The 22,393-nt window shown below is 37.4% G+C and overlaps 4 protein-coding genes across 4 annotated transcripts; 1 reads left to right on the top strand and 3 right to left on the bottom strand.

Annotated features, from left to right (window-relative positions):
* Positions 1–5,040: 5,040 nt before the first annotated feature.
* Positions 5,041–5,916, bottom strand: LOC132282123 (uncharacterized). Its single transcript, XM_059783744.1, has one exon. The coding sequence runs from the start codon at positions 5,914–5,916 to the stop codon at positions 5,041–5,043; it is 876 nt and encodes a 291-aa protein (XP_059639727.1).
* Positions 5,917–7,956: 2,040 nt separating this feature from the next.
* On the top strand, positions 7,957–8,859 carry LOC132282122 (uncharacterized). The gene has a single exon (XM_059783743.1). The coding sequence runs from the start codon at positions 7,957–7,959 to the stop codon at positions 8,857–8,859; it is 903 nt and encodes a 300-aa protein (XP_059639726.1).
* Positions 8,860–9,973: 1,114 nt separating this feature from the next.
* Positions 9,974–12,716, bottom strand: LOC132284312 (uncharacterized). The gene has a single exon (XM_059786403.1). The coding sequence runs from the start codon at positions 11,072–11,074 to the stop codon at positions 10,085–10,087; it is 990 nt and encodes a 329-aa protein (XP_059642386.1). The 5' UTR covers positions 11,075–12,716; the 3' UTR covers positions 9,974–10,084.
* A 134-nt stretch (positions 12,717–12,850) lies between these two features.
* Positions 12,851–18,474, bottom strand: LOC132284311 (pentatricopeptide repeat-containing protein At2g17670). The gene is made up of 2 exons (XM_059786402.1): positions 16,877–18,474; positions 12,851–13,439 (listed from the first exon to the last, which is right to left on the bottom strand). The coding sequence occupies exon 1, from the start codon at positions 18,320–18,322 to the stop codon at positions 16,880–16,882; it is 1,443 nt and encodes a 480-aa protein (XP_059642385.1). The 5' UTR covers positions 18,323–18,474; the 3' UTR covers positions 12,851–13,439; positions 16,877–16,879.
* Positions 18,475–22,393: the final 3,919 nt, after the last annotated feature.

Genomic DNA, 22,393 nt, shown 5'->3' with positions numbered 1-22,393 from the left:
GTGTTGTCCAAACGTTGGTTGACGGGCTTGTCAACAATCTTATAATTTAAGGGGTTATTTTTAATTTATGAGGGTTTATTACAATTGGCTCATTGTTCATCGGGTTTAATGCATTTAAACCCTCCAATAAATAAGTAAGAACACCTTGATGATATAAAAGAGTCTCCAAAATAAAATAAAAATGACAAAATTACTAAAGCAGTCGAATATTTTTATTTTTTATTTTGCATAAAATTTTAAAAAAATAAAATTACAAAATTATCCTTCCAAAATCCGAAGTGAAGTGTTGAGAGCCTTCTTTTTTTTTTTTCTTTTTCAAACAACTGTACAGTGTAAGAAAGCTTTTAAGGACAATTATATTAAATATTAAAGGTTGTAATTTTTAAGGAGTCCTTTTGAATTTAAGTTATCGTGTGTTTGGTTGTGTATAGCACTAGAGTAGAATTAGATAAAAACAAATTTTTTTAAATTCTATCAATTTCAATTTTAAAGTCTCAATTCTATTCAACCAAACACACTTTTGATATAATTATTCTTTCCTTTTAACCCGATTAGCATTAATATTTAAAATTGGAATTTTTTTATTTAGAAATATACTGTATATATTTGATAGGTAAAATATGTATGGACATGGTAGTTAAGATAAATGATAAAGATGTGATTTACTGTTATTTGCGCAATAGTTGCATGTTGGCGCAATGTTCCCCTTGAGGTTTGCAAAGTATTTATTTATTATTCGGTAAGCATTAGGCAACCTACCATTGTACTTAGTACAACGTTTAATTATCATGTAACTTGAGAATGTACAAAAAGTAGGTTTAGTACATCATTTAATCATCATGACGTACAGCTATTACCATGTGGTTAGTACTACCTGATACGTGAATCTCTTTATGCCGCAGTGACCTCCGCTTTCTTTAATCTCCACCATACACCATACACCATACACCGTACACAACCTTGAGAAGGTAGGTACGTGTAACATGTGTTCAATATATATATATATATATATATATATATATTATAATATTTCTTCAATTTCAAAATAAATATCACTTTTGTTATTTGTGATTCACATTATTGTGAGTTATAAATATTAAAAGTGATACTTAATTTGAGATGGAGGGAATAATTATTTATGTTATATAATATGTTTTGTTTTTTGTTCCTATAATATTCACATTTTACTTGTGTATGGAGGTGGTAAATGAACGGATTTGGACGAATTAATAATAATTATTAACATGCTAATGACCCATTTGAGGTGGTCATAAATGGCCGGCATTATTATTATAATTCAAACCTGCCAACCTGTCCGCCAATTTAATAATGGGTTTGTGCCCAACTTGAATTTTTTAATAAATAAAATGACAGCATAATCTAGGTTACCCAGGATGCGGACATTTTTTAGGGGTAGTTATGTCATATTGTACATGTGTATATCTTATCTTCATTCTTTTATTTTCTTTCCACATTATTTTTATTGTTGTTTGGAAAATAGATTTTACATGTTTATACATATTGGGCTAGTTTGGTGTGGTTGAATAAAATAGAGTAGGAATGAAATAAATCAGAGAATAGAATGAGAATGGAACCCATGTTTAGTTGCACAGAAAAACATTCTATTTTTGTAATATATATATATGTGTGTGTAGTTTATGTTTCATCAAATGTTTTATTTATTTATTTATTACTATTATCAAAGTGGGAATGGAATGGTCATTCCTTTAGTTGGAAAGTGGAATGAATTAGTGGGAATCATCATTCTCGGATAATGGACAAAAATTATCATTTCAAATTTAAAGTTAGTTTAAAGTTAGTTATCAAACTAAAGAATGGAAACAAAAATATTCCCACTTTATTTTATTCCATTCACTGTACATATTACATATATGCATTTTGTCCCCACGGTCCAGGCTGGCCCATTAAATTCTTTATATATGTTGTGTATATATATAAGTATATAATTTATAAAATATTTTGTCTTTGTGAAATACTTCCTCCATCCCAAAATAGTTGTCCATCTTCTATTTTGGGATGTCCCAAAAAACATGTTTCATTCCAAAATTGAATGTACTATTTTTTATAACATTCTCAAATTATCATTTTAACTAAACAACTGCATTAATTATGGAGCACTATTTTGTCTTTTAGTAAGGGCATATTTGAAACTTCACTCTTATTAATACAATATAAAAAAATATTAAAACTCCACTATTAAAAAGTTGGATTCCCCATGCAGGACATGTATATTGGAACAGATGGAGTATATTTTTCTTTCTAAAACATCCCTGGACTTAAATTTTTTTATATGGATTGTGACGACCCGAACGTGGAGGTCCGAACTGTTAGCCGGGTCCTTTCTCGAACCCGAGGTCATCTATGTCAAACCCATCGTTTCAAGTACCACAACCTCACCCTTAGAATCATCTCTAGATCATCACTAGTCTTTCACGAAGTTCAAAACAAATTCCTAAGATTCGAGAGACAGATACATTGACGAAGAGAGAGAGATAGAGAGAGAGAACTGGACCAAACAGACTCACTTCGGTTGGCCGAAGCAAACCCTTCCAAATTGGTCGACCGAACCTTGGGTCAACCGAAGCAGAGATCCTGAGAGCATGAGAATGGTTCGGTCGACCGAACCCTATTTCGGTCAACCGAAACAGGAGATCCCGAGAGTCAACAAAGGGGTTCGGTCGACCGATGCACTATTTCGGTCGACCGAAGTGGCTTCTTCGAGCCCTGCATCCTGAAACTGACCTTCTATGCTTAGAAATGAACTAATATGGCTTAGGGGACTTTTAAAACAACCCAAACCCGGACAAAACCATCAAATATGAGACATTCAACAATCGTAAACTAATAGGCTATCAATTAATCATCTTACAATATCACTTGCCAGGATTACATAGAGATATTCACAATGAGTACATTGATTCCATTTACATCAAATAAAAGCTAAGTCTCATACTTGAGTTACAAGGCCATTAATAATAACATTTGTTACATTTCCAAAACAATAGGCATACAAAGGAATGGCCTAAGTACAAAATAGCAAAATGGTCTCCTAATAACAACTTTCAAGCTTGCGGTGGATTATTATCCGCCAACTCTTTGCCATGACCCGAGGGTGAGCAAAAGCTCAGCAGGTGGCACTTAAGACACGCTTCTTGTGTCCCCGTGAATCCATATAAAGAATAGAGCAATAGGAAATGGGGATCATACCATGCCAGGATATAGCAACATACTAATCAATCTCAAGTATAAACAATGTAATGCAATGGAATGCAATACATGCCGATGTCACTCCCCATTTTCAACATTCAAAACCATCACTTTCAAATAGTTAATATAACCCGCCCTTTGGTGACCTCGCAGCGACACGAGAGAAGGATTGGCTAGTGTCCCTGACCCTTGGTACCCCTGCGGCGTCATTTTGGGCCCAGTTAGCTCAACCACGTTAGGGCAATCTCCCTAATTCCCTTTATGTTATATTAACACACAAGCCCTTTGGTACTCTTACGGCAACCGGGTTTTCATAAAACATTTTAATCAGACTTCTTCCCTAAAAATCTCCTTTTTTTTTTTTTTTTTTTTTTTTTTTTTTTCATATCAAAACAATGTTTCCCTTCTTCATGCCCAATGTTGATGCATGAATACATCAATGCCATGTTTATGTCCATCATTCGACAACCAACTCAAATTTAATTAACAAAGCAATGTTCATAAGGATTTCCAAAGAATTTACAATATGCGGTCATACAATAAAATAATAATAATAATAATAATTTAAAAAAAAATCTAGCATGATAGGCATATGAAAATCAACACGTAAGTATGCTCTTCACATAGATCATTCAACACACATGATTACACAATTGACCAATATACACAACAACTAAGCAATTGACTAGATACTATACAAATTAAGCATGCTAAACAACCATTTATGATAAGATAACTCATAAAAGCATAAGATTGCATGGATTAAGAACCCCTACTTTGATTTGGTGCAAAACCCTCAAATGAGTCAAGAAATTCGAAATCTCTAAGGAGGCTCAAAGCTGAAAGTGTTGGTACTCACGCGTAGAGTTCGTCGTACTCTTTGTTTTGTCTCAAATTGTACTCCAAAATTCAAAGTATTGAAGATGGAATCAAAGCTTGAAGTTTGATTCCAAAAAAAAAAGAAAAACAAGTGAAGAAGGAGAGAGGAAGAGAAAGTTACGGGGAGAGAGAAAAATGGGTGATCAAAAATGGTCTCTAAACCATTAAATGTGTGAGTGGTGGGTCCCACCACCAACATTTGACTTTTCCTTTTTCTTTGTTTTAATTTCCACACCACACAATTAAATACATACACCACCACGTAAATGCCACTTAAAACATATAAATTAAAATGTATAAAATGCAATTGGACTCAACTGAAATCCCAATCGAAAAACGTGAAAAGACAGAAAGGCCCTCGCAGCGACGAAATTTCAGAAAAATGAAAAATGCTGAAAATTGGAAACATCACATGAATATATAATTTATAAAATATTACTTTGTGCTCCCTAAAATTTATTTTTATTTCTGAAACACCCCTAGGCCTGATTTTTTTTTTTTATACATATGGGTAAATAGTTTATAAAATATTACTTTGTGCTCCCCTGAAATTACAGTTTACTTTTTTTTTTTTGAAATTAGGGAACAAATCTATATATACATACATAGAAAGAGAGAGGCAACATTTTTGTGTAACATTGAATTTGTGCTGTATTTTTCTTGTGTGAATGAGTAAAGAAAGGATAACGTTCATCACATACATAGCCCTCAGGGCATAGCGGTATTGACAGAGATTCAAGAAGTAAGTCTTTGAGGTCTCGCTTTCGAACCGCACTCCTGACTTAAATGGTACGTATATTGTGAGATCGATACACGTGTTCAAAGAAAATAAAAAATAAAGGAGTAAGGTCGATCATGTACATAGCTTTTGAAACACAAAATTGAAATCCCTATGCCTATGCAGATTTAGGAATGATATCCACCACTATCACATTATAGTGAGACCATGTTTAAGAGAGATGCCCTTGACTTCATCAATCTCCTAAACATGCACTCTGAACCATTCTCAATCACTTCAATGCTGCCCTCCAAGGCCCCCAGTCTTTGCATCTTATCTTCTTCATTCGAACCACATTGGCGTCGGATGTGCAGCGCCATATCTACGCTTCCCAACTCGTTCACATTCTCTTGTTGCTCTTTACATCCTACTGTCCCTTTGTGCAACAATTTTGAAACCAATGACCACCTTGTTGTTATTGGCATTGGCTTTGAAATTGGTACACACAAGAACAATAGAAGTGTGTGAAACACAGAAATGCTCATTGTATTAACCTCTCGTAGCACTCTGATCAATGAAGACATATGATGATCAGATTCCAATAGTAGTGAGGGTGAGGAGGCTTCAATTTTGTTGTCCATTTGCTTCAATGATTCAATCATCTTTTTGGCATCCTCCTTCATCTTCTTCCTAAAGCTAGTGTATTTGGCTATGCTGCTCAAATCTCCTTTTCTTCTACGCATAGCGGATTGAACATCTATAACATGTTCCCTCATTTGTGACAGGACATCCCTTGTAACACCACAGATGTCTAAAAGCACCAAAGATTTATCCAACAACTCGTTTGTCCATTTCTCGTGTTGATGGTGAGAGAGGGCTTGTTGTGTCACCGGCAAGTTGTGAAGATCATCCAGGCATTTGTACAACTCTTGCAGCCTGGATAGACCATTGCAAATTGTCTCTGCCGTTGGCGTAGATGATGCCTCCTCCCATGTCTTGAGCTTGTTCAGCTCCTCGTCGATTCTGAGAGTAGTGGGATGTGATCTGCAAGGCAAACTAATTGATCGAATGTGGTAAAGTTTATTAGCCATTTTGGTGGTTGTTTTTTCCACAGAAAGCTTAAGAATGTGATGGGAACATAAAGCTATATCTTGTTCTATATATACTAAACACATACATATAGGAGACAAGATGAGTCATAGAGTGTTGATGGGCATGTAATGACAGTGTCGGCTATTATTTGAATTATGTGATCTTGTTACACATTTGGGCAACAAGGGTATAATAATTTGTTATTAGTTTAGTCCCTAATGTTGAGGATTGGGTACGAGGTGTCTACTATCAAGTGTTTGTTGTACAATTGCAGAGAGCCACCTCTCTTTTGCCTCCCCTGCATTGCGCCATTGTTGCCCTCGGTGGAATACTATATAACTGTGTGTGTGTGTGTGTGTGTTTTGAGAGATTGAGATCCGGATTTAGGGAAAAAATAATTAAAATTAGAGATTGAGATTGGAGATATTAAATTAATAAAATTATCGATTATAACAAAAACTGAGGTTAATGTGATAATGAGTGCACGAATGGCTTGTTTTTCCTAAATCTTTTTGATAAAAAGATTAGTTAGGAAAAAGATGAATAGTGTCCATTCTGTCTTTGTTTTTTGTTTCATCAAATTTTCCAAATCATCCTTGTCCCAATTTAATTTTAAATTTTTTGAATGCAACCAATTAACTTGAGTGACTAGTTGCAAAATTTAGTTCATGGTTACAAACTTACAATCAAGTTTTTTTCCCTGTAATTGTGCTTAAATACCTCCGGACACATGCAGTCTCTCAATTTTTAAGTTTTGAAACTCATTTACTCTGATATTTTAACAAATAAAGTCCAATTTATTCATCCACTACTCTATTGTCGTAACCTCAATGATCACCCTCAACTAATAGGTACATTAATTCATTAATAAAGTTGATTACAAATTTAAAAAGGGATTATGAATTCCAAAAAAAAAAAAAACATGTCTAAAAAGAAAAACCATTGACAATAGATGAAAAGTCATATAAAGATGGCCAACCTAGATATTGAGATCTAGAGAGTGAGGTCCAACAACCATATTCTTAATAAATTACAAGATTTAGATTGATATGGTACTTAATTAAGACATAATGGGGACATTTTTTATATATTTGTACACGAATGGCATGTCGTCATGATGTTTCCTTCAAGGTTTGTAACCTACTAATGTAATTAAAGTAGATTTAATACATGATTGTGTTACCAACAAATTACAGCTAATGGACTTCAAGTTCCCGTGTGTGTGTGTGTGTGTGTGTGTGTGTGTGTGTGTGGTGTAAGAAGAACTTAAGGTGGAAGTACTTTTTTCGAACAACTTGAAAATTTTGGTGAAATTAAAGAAAAATAAAATGCAGCAGAAGTTTATAGATTGGCCGAAATTCAAATTCATAATCATGCTCATAAACATGCTCATAATCAGAATTTTTTTTTTTTTTAATGACTCCCAATTGAAGCATTCCCCTAAAAAAGCAATGAAAAAGGAGTAATTAATATAATCATGTCAAACCAAATGGAGCAATATTGATGAATATAATGAGCCACTCGTGCACTCATATAATATGAGCTTAAATCACTTTTATTATGTGCTCCGATCTCCATCTCTACCATTTCCAGAGAATATCTACAAAATCCGGATCACAGTATCTCCAATATATTGTTTATGTTAAATAATAAACATGTTGCTTCCTGACTAGACGGCTCTGAAGGGCCACGTCTATCTATGGTGATAAGGCAGCCTCAATTTTATAGTAGCAAATTGCAGAGTAGCGTGTCAGTCGTGGCGCAATGCAGGGGAGACAAATTGGAGGTGGCACTTTGGAATAGCAACACACACTCATGCCCATTCCATAACTTTAGGGACTAAGGTAATAACAAAATTTATTATATATCTAGCAAAATGTGTAACAAGATAACAGAAATCGAAGCTGGCATCACATGCTCTTCACATTTTTCATGAAAAGTCTGTGACTCATCTTGTCCCCTTTCATGAATGTGTTGGTATAAATACAAAAGCACAGAGCTTTTTGTTATTATCACATTTTTGAGCTTTCTGTATCACAATGGCTAGTTCTTCAAAATCCACTAAACTTTACCATACTCGATCAATTAGTTTGCCTTGCAGATCACATCCCACCACTCTCAGAATCGACGAGGAGCTGAACAAGCTCAAGACATGGGAGGCGTCGTCTACACCAACTGCAGACACAATTTGTGATGGTCTATCCGGGCTGCAAGAGTTGTACAACTGCCTGGATGGTCTTTACAATTTGCCGGTGACACAACAAGCCCTCTCTCACCATCAACACGAGAAATGGATTAACGAGTTGTTGGATGGATCTTTGAGGCTTTTGGACATTTGTGGTGTTACAAGGGATGTCATGTCACAAATGAAGGAACACATTAGAGATGTTCAATCAGCTATGCGTAGAAGAAAGGGAGATTCGAGCATTGAGAGCAGCATAGCCAAGTACACTTGCTTTAGAAAGAAGATGAAGAAGGATGCCAAAAAGTTGATTGCAGCATTGAAGCAAGTGGACAACAAAATTGAAGCCTCACCCTCACCACTGTTGGAATCGGATCATCACATCACTTCGTTGATCAGAGTGCTACGAGAAGTTAATGTAATGAGCATTTCTGTCTTTCACACACTGCTATTGTTCTTGTCTCTGCCAATTTCAAAACCAATGCCAACAAGAAGGTGGTCATTGGTTTCAAACTTGTTGCTCAAAGGGGCAGTAGGAAGTGAAGGCCAACAGGAGAATGTGAACGAGTTGGGAAGCGTAGATATTGCACTGCACATACTAAGCAGATGTGGCATGACTGAAGGAGATAAGATGCAAAGTGCACAAAATAGTTTCGAGGCCTTGGAGGTTACCATTGAAGTCCTTGAGAATGGTTCGGGAAGCTTGTTTAGGCGCTTGATTAAAGCAAGGGCCTCTCTCCTAAACATAGTCTCACACTAATGTCATACTACTACATTTTTAATTCAACAGCTATGTACATGAACAAATTATGTAGTTATACAAGAAAATACAATACAGATACATGATGTTATACTAAATCTCTAACTTTTTTGCTCCCCAAAAAAAGAAGTGATTTTCTAGTACATATAATCTTTGATGGTTTGAGAAAGAAATATGAGGCATTGGACTGCAGTAGAGAAGTAGTGGATTCTATGGATTCTGGAAATGCAAGCAAGGATCAGCTTCTAAAAATCCCTCACTGTTGAGTTATTTTAAGAAGTTAACAAAAATCAATTCCAAATGAAGCAATCAAGTATATAATGTTTAGATTTCACCAAAAATTACGCATACGAAAATGTCACCGAAAGGTCTCTCTAGACTGATGAATCGATAGAATCCACTCCACAACAAAGAGTTGCTTCCAAACAGCTATAGGCATTAGTGTGTACATTTTTCTGCTTATCAATAATTCAGTCATGTTCTTTAGAAGTTCGTAAGGTAGAATCGGAACTTCTGCATCAAAGGATGTCCATTCATGTTTCATGCATGCCTGTCTTGCTACAACAAACCACGGCGAGGAATCAACTAGGTGTACAATTTTTGGAATAAGGAGCTAAAGGGGACCAAATTCATTGCATATTTTTGGTACATTCATCAGGAAGTGGCATTTAATCTGTTAAAAGAATCTCTCACATGAAACTATTTCTTCTAAACAGTTAGTGTTTGGGAGACAAGGAGGACACAAGGAAATTAATATTCCACTTTAATATTTATTGGAATTTGAAGTTGGACTAATCAGAAATGGGAGGTGTTAGAAAGGAACACAAGCATTTGCATTTCACATGTTTGTCATAAACCACTGAGAGACACTGATTCTCCTTGTCTCCAGCATTTTCCTCCATGTATCCAATTTTACAAAATGGCTTGTGCATCTTTTTGTGGTCATTATTCCGTCTTGTTTCTGTTAATTGATGGTGCTGGAAAAGCTCGACATCTTGAAAGTGCTCTCAATACACGCGCGCATATATGTATGTGTGTGTATATCACATGAACGTTTGCAGTTAGGTATATGACCAAAAAAAATGAGAATGGAAAGAACTCAGATTTCGTTGTAATATACTATCATTTGCTTCAGCACTTGTACAAAAATAGGGTTTGGAACATTAGCAAATCCTATAAAACATGGACGCCATGACCAATTTGAGATGTACAATGGTTTCTATCTTCAGTCAACCAGGATGTTCAGAAGAGAGACTCTATTCTGGACTAGGCATCTAAACAAGCAATCCAATCCAGCCTCAAGTGTTTCGATGCTACCATCAAGAGCCTGCAATCTCCTTCGCGCCATTTGTACGTCAACCTTGGCATCATGGCTCCGAAAGCATCCATGGAGAGACTGCAGAGCCAAATCAACACTTTCTGCATCGTTGAAAATCTTCTCGCTGGTCTTAGAAGTTGCTGACCTTGTCAGCATCAGTTTTGAGATCAATGACCACCCACCGGACTTTGTCTTCAGAGCCGAAGCAGAGAAGAACAACAGGAAGGTTCTAAGAACAGAGATTGTGATGGCAGTTACTTCAGTTAGGATTCTGATCACAACTGACAGATAGTGATCAGCATCCAAGAGAGGAGAGGAACTGGTTCTGTTTTCCATTTGCTTCAGTGCTCTGAGGCACTTGGAAATCTCCTTCTTCATTATCTTTCTGAAGCATGTATAAGCATTGATGTTGCTTTCAATGCTTGAATCTCCACCCTTTCTACGTAACGCAGATTGAAGCTCCTGCACATGTTCCTTCATCAGCAAAATCAAGTCTCGTGCAGCACCACACGAGTCCAGCAGACTGGCTGATCCCTCAAGTGCTTCTTCCACTAGCACACCATGTTGAGGTTGGAAAAGAGATTGCTGTGTCTGGGGAGAGTGAATGAGCTCCTCGACATAAGTGTATAGCTCTGCAAGGCCAACCAGACCAATTCGAATAGTCTCTGCAGTTAAAGGGACTGTCGTTGTTGATGCTTCCCAGGATTTGAGCTTGTTTAGCTCAGCTTCAATCTTTATAGAATGAGGATGTAACCTGGAAGGCAAACTAATGGACCTGACATGATATTGCAAGCCAAGAGTTGCAGAAGAGACTGCCATTTTTGCTTTCTCTGCAGATGTTGAAATTGCTCGATATTCAAGGTGAAGCTTGACTAGAGAATGAGGTTCCAACTCCATTTATAAAAACAGTAGGCATGTGATGGTCAATGTGGATCATCATCCTACCTTTTGATGATTCTTGTCTCATTTCGAGCCAACAACCGGCAATGTCTGATTCGTCCCATAATTTTATGGTCATGAAATGGGCAACGTATAGCCTTTGGTTATAATTTTAGGTTATGATATTGAGATTGTAAACAAGGGGTAGAGACCACAATAGCTGTATATGCCTTGTTGCCTTCCCAATCATCAGTGGTACCATCCTCTCAACCAGAATTCAATCTTTAAATAGTCCATCATTGAAACAGGAATCTGCTACTTCTCAACACTAATGGCTGGCATGTATGCATTTCCAAAATAAATAATCATAGAGAGTAATTGAATGTGTATGTGTGTGTGAGAGAGAGAAGTCAACTAATATTGGTGGGAGAAAATAGCTGTGTTGCAGAACTAATTCACAATTGGTTATAATAAAAATTGTTATCATAAGATGGGATGAGGAGGCAGAGAAATATATGTTTTGGGGAGACAAGGAAGCATTCAGATATCCATTTTTATTAGCCACTCGAAATTGATGCAAAGCCTATACACAATAAACAAAAGCTTAGGCATGGAGAGGGCGGCAGCTTGTTGGCAGTAGAGAAGGGAATACTCCCACATATGGAATCACATGCTCTATATGTATAAACAAAGGAGGCCTTGCGCCTCTCTGTCTCCCATTGTAATTGCCATGTCCAATCTATAAAACAAGTTGAAAGATTTCTGAAAATTTTGGGCGGATAAAAAACAGTTACAACCGGTAAATTAAAACAGACCTAACCGAACCAAATTGTACGGATTGGTACGGGTTTAATTTATGTTGAATTTTACTATTTCTAATGATTCAGATCGGTTTCAATACGGTTTGGGTTCACTATTTCTAAAACTATTAAAATCGCTTTGGTTCTGAAATTATTAAAATTGCTTTGGTTCTGAATCAAGACTCGCAGTATCGGTCATGGTGTAACGGACTCGGACAGATGTTATATAACGGTAGTCATAAAATTTTTAATCATCAGTTAGGGAGATGGTTTTGAAGAGTGCCAAGTGTTATTAAAAGCCTAGTAGATATATTAGCATTCAAGGCTTGTTCTATAATGACAATAGAGAAAGGATAATGCAAATCAAATTGATGCACAGGCAGGCCAATGAGATTATGGAAATGAACAAATGGTAACCAAAATCATAAAATAAAAAATAAAAAAATAAAAAAAAGGGCAACAATCTTTTCATGTAGAATCATTCAGCAAGAACCAGAAGGCCACAGAAATGATCTTCCCACAAATCATGTAGAAAGGAATTCCAGACTGACATTAGCTCAGCAGCCTTTGCTACATGAACCGGTTCAAAAAAACATGACTTAACCAGTAATCCCGACTAAAAAGATCGGTATTCCACGCTCGTAGAGCAAAACACAACCTATCGCCTTTCCCACCAAACTATCTGCATTTCCTTGTACGTGTGCATGAAAAGACTCAAATTAAGTACACATGCATCACACAACATTCTGCAATGAACACTATCTGAAAAAGGAAGTGAGGAAAGATTGAATTTTACCTCATTAATTTATTAATTAGAATGGAGGCACATGGTAACGATGAAGTTTTAGAGGCTAGGGTCACATAATTACCAATTTGAAGGGGCCCTGATACAAAAACAAAATACGTCTGCTCATCATCCTGGTGACTCTTGGAAGACTGAATCAGAACCAAAAAAAAATGGCTACTCACAGTTGCAAATTGAATCCTTGATGACTTTAAGAAAAACTTATTAATGATTATATGCATTTATATCAACCCAGAAGACCAAACCACGAGTACAAAATAGTGGCAGCATAAATTTGCCAATATTTTTCAGAGCCTGAAGTCAGTTCAACGGGATCAACCTTTTAGTTGGTTATATTGCTCTTCCTCAATTCAGCATAAGGCAGCAAGCCTTGATAATACGAGGGAGCATTTCAATGAAAAGCTTAAGCTTTGGAGTCCAGAGCACCTTCAAAAGAAAATATTTTATTGCTTTTTACCTATAGCAAATTTTCTTACTTTGAGCAGAAAAGAGGAGATTGGAGTCAAAGGGAAGATAGCACCCAAGAAACACCCAACTTCAATGCAAGGAAACCAGACAGCTCCAAAGTTCAAGTGTATACACTATCTCGCATCATATGGCTCCCATTGAATCAATAGCTCCCCTTCCTTTGACCATAGGGTGCCAAACAGTCATCTTGCATATATTGTTCAACAGGGAAGTACTATACTTGCAAGCACTATTTCCATTTAATAAAGGAAAGCTCAAAGACTTTTCCAAAATTGAAACCAGTTACAACAGCCTCAGCCTGGTGTAGGACCTAGAAGAAAGAAAATCAAGTAACAAAGTTATTTATAGCAAAGGAACATAGACCACTAATCAAAAAATAGTGCAGAAAGAAAATGGTGCGGCTAAATTAGCACAAAAGTAGGCATCCTTAACATTAGGCATGGATATAGAGAAGAATGATCCAGCCTAAAAGGACAAAACATAAACAGCTTGCTTTAATTTCTAGCTCAGCAAGCTTGGAATTAGAGCCAGAACAGTAAGACAATTATAGATTCATCTACTGTCATGCAATATAGCTACCACAAAAAAATTTGTCGCAGAACACCAATTGCTACCAAATAACAATTAGTTTTTGACACAACAAGATCAAAAGCCTCCTAAAGGTGAAGTAAAGTGGAGCTTTCTCTTAAGAAAGTTGAATAAGACCTCTGTTCACAAATAAAAGAAAGATAGACCGCAAAGGAGACAGATAAATAACAGCCAGTAGTCTCTTCATTCACTTCAGAGTCAGTTAACAAAGTCTCAGTGCAGGAAAGGGTATTTGCAGTAAATTAAGGATACAAGGAATGCAAATGCAAGCAGGTCTGCCAGCACCAACAGTTAAACTCCTTTTGAAGCCAAAATCCGTTTTAGTTCTCTGTTAAATGAGAATAAAAATGGTAAAAAAGAAAGCTCCCAAGGGTGATTTGAGCATCCAAACTAAAATTGTAGGAGCTAAAGCTTGAAGATGTTGAAGGGGCAGCCTAGTGCACCAGCTTTTATTTATTTTTATTTCTCATTTTACTTCTCTTGGCTTGCCACCAGCTTTTAAGGTGAAACTCTCGTAAGAGTGAGGATCCTTTGAGGTTAGCAAAATAATATTATGAAAATGAAGAATCAATTTCTGATTAATGAACTTCCCATCCAAGTGACATCCACACAACATTACCAAAACATTGTACTCCGAGGGCCAAAAGAGGTCTGCACCAACCCCATTGCACTTGCTTGTGTGCGTGCACACACATACACAGAGAGCAAAAGGTGCAACCCTAAAAGACTCTGAAATTGAAATCATTTCAATCAATGAAAGGCATCCCTCAATATTTAATTTTAAAAAACAAAATCCCCTGATGGCTTTAAATGGAACACATGCAGTAATCAGCTTAAAATGATTCTATAGAAACTGGAGAATCAAGGGTAGGAAATGCCAAGGTTAGTATATAACCAGTGTTGTTAAAGGCACGTCTAGGCTTCAGGCTCCTACGGGCGCCTGTTGTGTGCCAAGGTGTGCCTTTGACAAAATTTGCACCTTTAATATGGAATATAAATTTTTTTTTAATAGTAATTAATTTTCACTTTTGTGGGCCTCGTTTCACTCAAACGTGCGCCTCACCTTGTGCCTAGTGTCACGTTCCGATTCCTAACGACGCCATGAGCATAGAAGACACGCACACTGGTTCGCTAAGAGCATTCATTGACTGGGAATGGTTCCAGGGAAGGGGAGTGCAGGACCACAAGATGGTACCTCTTCAGAATTCAGGCAGGTCGACTCGGTTCAGTTCGAGGTGCTTGTCGCTGGTCGTGGATTTGACTATGAAGAAGGGAGTTGGCCATCCTTGCACAAACTGGTCGAGAGCTGGAGCCGTTCCCCTGATGAGACCAAGGCAGGTCGAAACCAGTCAGTATGTATCCTTGGGAGGGTAGGTTGTGGTGGCTGACCAAGGCGCTTGCACGAGCTGAAACAACGCCTTGGTGCCACACGGGCCGTGCCGCTGCGCCAAATCTCTAGGCCCGTGACAAATGATATTAGAGCAGGACTTGGAGTAATACACAGAGGTGTGCCCCCTCGTCGATCCTGAAATCTTGAAAATGAAGTGGGTGCACTAAAGCGTCGGTGGGCAATCAATGCTGTTGGAGGAGAGCCTCCATCTCCTCATGAAGATGCGTCTTTTGAAGCCGGAGGACCGTGTGCATCGGATGGCCGGAGGGCCGCGCGCACCAAAGTTCTTGCAAGTTCAAGAGTCGTGCAAACCGTTGTGAAGGGCGGGTATCAAGACAGCCGGAGGGCCCTTGTTTGCTCGGGGTGTCGAGGAGGCGGCATAACGTGGGGTTGCGTCCCGAAGAAGTGGGCGTGCCTTTAGCCCGAAACCCTATCATTGGGCGAGTGTAGCCAGGGGTTGTACAAGGAAGGATGGTGGGCAGGCGAGCATACCACTTGGAGGAGAGAGACTTTGGAATGTTGGACGCAGTGGAGTCAGCGCTGCACTGTGACGAGGGCGTCGCAGGATTTGGGTGGGGGAGAATGTCACGTTCCGATTCCTAACGACGCCATGAGCGTAGAAGACACGCATGCTAGTTGGCTAAGAGCATTCATTGACTGGGAATGGTTCAAGGGAAGGGTAGTGCAGGACCACAAGATGGTACCTCTTCAGAGTTCAGGCAGGTCGACTCGGTTCAGTTCGAGGTGCTTGTCGCTGGTCGTGGACTTGACTATGAAGAAGGGAGTTGGCCATCCCTGCACAAACTGGTTGGGAGCTGGAGCCGTTCCCCTGATGAAATCAAGGCAGGTTGAAACCAGTCAGCATGTATCCTTGGGAGGGCAGGTCGTGGTAGCTGACCAGGGCGTTTGCGCGAGCTGAAGCAACGCCTTGGTGCCGCACGGGCCGTGCCGTTGCGCCAAATCTCTAGGCCCGTGACACTAGGCTCCAAAAGACCTTTAACGCCTTAGTGCGCTTGTGCCTTTGATAACAATGTATATCACTAACCCAGAAATTTTAATATCCATGCAACAGAGTCCCATTTTTTGGAATTACATCACGAGGACTTCATTTTGTACAATAAACACTACCATTAAATTTATTTATTTTCATGTGAGAAACAAAAAATACTACAAACTATAGACTCTTACATTCCATCCTTCATAATATTCTAATCCAATAGAAAACGTTATAAAAGATTTCGGTCTTCATTTATAATGCCTTCTCCACAAGGGTCGCATGAATTAACCACATAATTAAATTATCAAACTTAACTTAAAGAAAGCAAAGGGAACAGATGATAGCTGCATCAAGAACAGTCATTTTAAAAATATTATATGTTCTACAATTATTGTACATAAATAACCTACAATGTTATAATCTTTTGCAGTATTTGCATATGTTTCAATAGTAGATGCAGTAGTGTGAATGATAATTTCTAACTGTTTAGTATAGCAAGGAGTTTAAATATCATTTTTCAAATTACAAGCAAAAAAATCATTGAATTATTATTCTTCAAATGTTAGTTTTAAGTTGTGTTGTTCTAAATTTAAAAGTCCATTTTAACAATTTTTAAAATTTTGAAATTTTATTAACTAATATAAGTGAAAACAGAGTGGGAGTACCTTAAAAATTCGCTAACTGTTTATTGTCTATTGAGATACAAAATAGTCACAGAAATTAATTATTAGAAAGTACTAGCGAGAATTCCATACAAGAATAAGAAAATTACCAGTTAAACAACAAATCCTTGTTCTTTTGCTTTCTTCAGCCACCTAAGAGTACTCTCAAGTGTTGAGTAAGCAGCAAAATCTGTCATACTCTTACTCTCCACTGCATAATCAAACACTTCATAAGCCTCGGCAATCCTACCATTCCGAATAAGTGCCCTCACAAAGGTCCCATAAGAACCTGTCTCGAGCTTCATATCACCTGCTTTCATCACGCCATAAAATTCGATTCCCTTTTCCAAAAGCTTCAACTTACACAACCCGTGAAGCACTGTATTATAAGTGCACGAATTCGGACTGCACCCCTTTGCTTCCATCTCTTCCAGCAACTGCAATGCCTCCGATGCATTCACATTCTTCTCCCGGAATATCCCATTCATCAAAGACGTGTAAGTCACCGCATCCGGGAAATGACCCATTTCCGCCATAACATTCAAATACTTCCTAGCTTCCTTCACTCTCCCTGCCTTCGACAACCCAAAGATCAAAGTATTATATGTCACGATATCAGGTTCAATCCCTTCCTCCTCCATTTTCTTGTACACAGATAATACCTCAGCACCTCGATTCAACTTACAGTAACCCTTCATAATCGTGTTATACACATACCTATCAGGCTTAAACCCTTCCTCAGCTAACACTCCTAACAACCGTATCGCTTCACGGAGATTCTTGGTATTACATACATTATCAATCATGATTGTGTAAGTAACAAGATCAGGCTTGATTTCAAAAGACTCACGCATTTCTTTGATGAAATTGTTGACAGTAATCAAAGTCCTGGACTTGACTAGATGTTTGACGAGAAAATTGTATGTGTATGTATCTGGCGGCGAGTGTTTGCATGACAATTCTTTGATCAATTCCACGGCGTCTTCTTCACGGCCGACGGAGCAGAGAGTTCGAGCGGCGATGTCTGTGGTGACCTTGTCGGGAGGGAAGCCGTCGGTGAGCATGAGGTTGAGGACTTGATGGACGGGGGAGAGGGAGGAATCGGGTGATTTGCAGGACTGGGAGAGGAGGATGTGGTAGGTTGATCGGTCGGGGGAGAAGGGAGGGTGGGTCTTGATCATGTGGCGGAAGAGAGAGATGGAATCGGAGAGGGTTGAGATGGCGGCGAATGATTGGAGGATGGAGTTTAGGAAATTGAGGTCCTGTGCGGCGGAGGCGGCGAAAGAGGTGACGAGGGAGTTGAAGAGGGTTTTGGCGTCGGAGAGGTTGGGGGAGTCGAAGGTGAATCTAGGGCTTTGGGTGAGGGTAGGATGCTTGGGAGGTCTTTTATTGAATGTTGATTTCTTGGGAAAGTGACGGGTTCTTGGAGGGGTTGGGGTTGGGGTTGGGGTTGGGGTTGAAGATTGGTGTTGTTCGGGAGGGACAGATTTAGGGTTCCTGAGCATTGTGCTTACTGGTAATCGTGATGACCTGAATGATGATGGAATTTTCCCCATTTCTTCTTCTTCTTCAGTTCAGTCACGATGATACGGGTTAAATTAGGGTTTTGCAGGGTTCTGGGGATACAGAACAGAAGGGTAATTCTGTCATTTAATGAAAAAATGGTAAGAAACGAAGCAAATTCCTTGGGACTAATAGAGTAATGACCAATACATGTCTTTTCATTGTGGAGCAGGCCATCCGCAGCGCTGAAGGGAAGGGTAATTCTGTCATTTAACGAAAATGGTAAGATTTGAATTACCATAATGGTCTTGCATTCGGACAAAATAACGAAGCAAATTCCTTTCGTGTGGGACCAATTCCAATACATGTCTTTCATTGTGGAGCTTAGGCCATCCGCCTTTAAATTAGCTCCATCAACTTTTTTAAGAGCTACCACTTAGGCAAATTCTGCTCTCTAAAAATTGGAGTTACAACAGTCTACTTGAATTTTTGCTCTTTAAAAATAATTTTTTTAATATATATGTATATATATTTTTACCAACAACTATATTTATAATTCTTATATTTGAACGATTATATTTATAACGACTATATTTTTTTATCTTATATAATTATTTATTTGCTCATCATTTGATAATTATGGTTTATTACATTAATCTAAAAACAATACATTACATTATGAAAATAATAATAATAATAATGCAATATTCATTACCATAGATTAAAAACAATTACAAATAACTAAAATAATACAATATCCAAGCTTGTTTCTTTTTTTAGGCTGTGACAACTTTTGTCGCATAAATTCCATTATATTCGTTTGTCGCATTATCCACTCTTGCCCTTCTTGTCTTAGCATCGATTTTGAATCTATTAGCATTATTTCCTTCTCTTTTTTCAATATTTTCTCCTAAATCATCGACTGTTTAGTCATCTCTTTCTCCACTATCTCTAGCTGTTTGGTCATCTCTTTCTCCATTATCTCTATCTGTTTAGTCATCTCTTTCTCCGTTATCTCCAGCTATTTGGTCCTCTCTTTCTCTGCTATCTCTATCTGTTTAGTCTTCTTTCTCTGTTTTTCTTGCCTCTCGCATTCAAAAGGTTATCTAATTTTGTATCAATAAGGAATTTCAAATCATTAAAATTGTTTAGGAATGAACTCTGCATCGAATTCAAACTCGAACCTTTATCTCGGCGCTGCTTCGATGCTTTTTATTCTGGGTGGTCGTTCAAGCGGTTGACATTCCTCAACATCGGGCGAATCATTTTCGCTGATGTTTTGTGAAGATTCAATCAAAGTTGAAGTGGCGGCGTAGCTGCATGACTAGATGGCGTACCTACATCATTGTCAAATGCACTCCTTTTCTTCTGTTATTGTTTTGGGTTCTTACTTCCTTCTTATTTGGCACAATGTAAATGCCATTTACTGGTATTCTTCACAATATTCCAGTAACTGTCAAGATTAAATTCTTAACCAGTTTGTGCCTTAAAAAGGTCTTTAACTGCTAGCATCTACACAAAAAAAAAAAAAAAAAAAAAGAAGAAGAAAAAAAAAAGGGAAAGAAAAAGTAATTAGAAGTCAAATATTTTAAATATTTATGAGTTAAATTTAACACAGTAAAAAACTAATCGTATCTTCATTGTTATAGCCACTATGTAATTCCTATTGACTACAGTTATGCATGTAAAAAAATTTGTCATTAATTTCTACATGATAAACCATCGATTCATCAGACAATTTGGCACCCTATTAGATGAACAACCAAGTTGAAATACAAAATTTTCCTTCACTGGAAACCATAGCTTGACTCTACTTTGGTCTACGCCTATAACTGCATCACCGGAGATGGCCAGCCAAGCCTTGCATAGAGCCTCATTTTTGTCCCTCTTCCAATCAGGCCCCCTATAAGCCTGTTGACTTAAGGAAGGTTTAGCGCTAATTGATTGTGGCATCTCAGGAACATAATCTTGGGAAGGAATTTGGGATTTTGGTACACTACTCTCATAAATATGGAGTATTATCGGGTTGTGACTGTGAAAATAAATGGATATTATTTTTGTCAAATGGAAAATATTCATCGGTTGGTTGGGAGTTGTAGTAGAATGGTGATCTCGAATCCATAGAATTGGAAGAAAATATAAATAAAAGCTAAAATAGACAAATAAATAAATGAAACTTGAAAAAATAGAGAATAGAGATGGGTTGGATGTGGTTTGGATGATGGTAGGAGTTGGGGGTATTTATAGAGTTGAAAAGTTTTTTTTAATTTAATTTTTTTTTTTTTTTTACATTTTTTTCTTCAAAAATTATAGCCGTTAAGGCACTGTTTGTGTCAGCCAAACAATGTCTTAATAGTTAATTTGGCAGGTTTAATTAGGGTGGGGTGGGGTGGGGTGGGGTGGGGTGGGGTGACCCAAATAGTGCCTAAAGACTATATTGTCCTAAAAAAAAAAACTTTATCATTTTTTTTTATTATTTTTTTTATTAACTAAACAGTTTCTAAGTACTATATTATTTGTTTACTAATTTTTTTAAAAAATATAGACAATAAAATGATTAAAATCCGTTTTGGGGGGATTAGGAGCCAGCCAAATAGGCCCTTAGTCCCCCTTTATTTTTTTGTTAAAAAAAATTTAGCGATCGCTGGCCAATTCGCCAGGGCCGATGAGCAAGCCCACTAGCGCAGGTGGGCCTGCTCACATTAAGCGAGCCCGCTGTGGCTTAAAGAGCCTATTTGCTCGCCAAATTGGGCTTTAAAGAGCCACTGCAGCTTCTCTTACGTGGCTATTGATTTTTTTATTTTATTTTTAATCCTAACAAAATAAAGGATATGATGATAATTTTATTTAATCCCATTCACTCTTTCCCTGAGAGCCCCTCTCTGCTTCGTCATTTGTCTTCTTCGCTTCCGGCGAAGTTCCAAGTCTCTGTCCCAATTATTTTTAAACTTCTTGGTCCAATTTACATCCAAACAATCCTAGGAACTCCTCACATTCCATTATGAATTAATTTACAAAAGTTTAAAACTTAATCGAAACAGTTTATGCAAGAAAAGCTATTTCAGTAACAAAAACGTAAAACAGTTTTCAGCCTATCTATCATTCATAAACATCCATTTTAAAATTAAATTAGATTCCTGGAGACTATATAGAATGCACAGAAAACAAGTTTACAGGAAGGAGATAGAATGAAACTTGCCTTTGGTTTCAGTTTTGAAACCTAAACCTCCGTCTCTGAGTTCCGGCAACCCCAAGACTGTTCTCCCCCTCTGATCACTGTTCTCTTCCTCTGTTGCTTCTTGGCTCAACCCATGAGCAACCCCCTTTATTAATTCTTTGAGCCTCTCTGTTTATCTCTCAAGACCCTCTCTGTTTTGCCTCTCAAATCATTACTACGTGAATAGGGTTTTCCAACCATAGCAGACGTATATTGTTCTATATATATAGGTTGTTATTAACCCTACTTCTAATTCCAGCCAAATTATACGTCGGCTTCCACAACTTCATAAAGTAAAACCCTAACCTAAACTATATACGACACATACAAAACTTAAACCAATCAAGTCCACCTAAGCATACAGACTTAACATAAATAAATTATATAAGCCGTACAATAAACCACGTCAATAAAACTGTAATGACCCGGTCATTTTCCTTCTTCTTCTTTTTTTCGGTAATTTCTTTTTTCGTCTTTTTTTCTATTTCGTCTTTTTCTCGTTTATCATTTTTCTTTGCATAATCTCACTTTTTGTGCTCGAATTTGATTCCGGCTTTGCATATATCTATGATATTTAATTTTCATGATATCTACATTTTTACTTTCGTAGAAAAGCATGTTAGTTGTTTACTTTTCTTGTAAAGGGCATAGATGCATGACTTTTTGGTAATTTTCTTAACTTTTGTGATTTTAGTGTAATTATGAAAAGTATTTATTTTTTATCTTAGGGAGCATTTTGCAATTTAATTTGAAAGATATTTTTAAAAAGGACCTTTTTGTAATTTTTGAAAAAATATAACAAGTGTCACATTCCTAAGGTGCCACTTGTTGACATTGTGGAGGAACCACCTGAAGGCTTAATCTCTTGACACATAGAGGGTGGAGATTCACCCATTTGTTGGCCTAG

Source organism: Cornus florida, unplaced genomic scaffold (assembly GCF_030987335.1).
Source record: "Cornus florida cultivar Cherokee Brave unplaced genomic scaffold, ASM3098733v1 CherokeeBrave_3.0.0_Hap2_Chr11, whole genome shotgun sequence".
In the NCBI taxonomy this organism is placed as follows: domain Eukaryota; kingdom Viridiplantae; phylum Streptophyta; class Magnoliopsida; order Cornales; family Cornaceae; genus Cornus; species Cornus florida.
This window is presented reverse-complemented; position numbering and strand designations above follow the sequence as displayed.

Coding starts and splice junctions, on each gene's coding strand:
- LOC132282123 (XM_059783744.1), bottom strand. CDS start 5,916: ATGGCTAATAAACTTTACCACATTCGATCAATTAGTTTGCCTTGCAGA.
- LOC132282122 (XM_059783743.1), top strand. CDS start 7,957: ATGGCTAGTTCTTCAAAATCCACTAAACTTTACCATACTCGATCAATT.
- LOC132284312 (XM_059786403.1), bottom strand. CDS start 11,074: ATGGAGTTGGAACCTCATTCTCTAGTCAAGCTTCACCTTGAATATCGA.
- LOC132284311 (XM_059786402.1), bottom strand. CDS start 18,322: ATGGGGAAAATTCCATCATCATTCAGGTCATCACGATTACCAGTAAGC.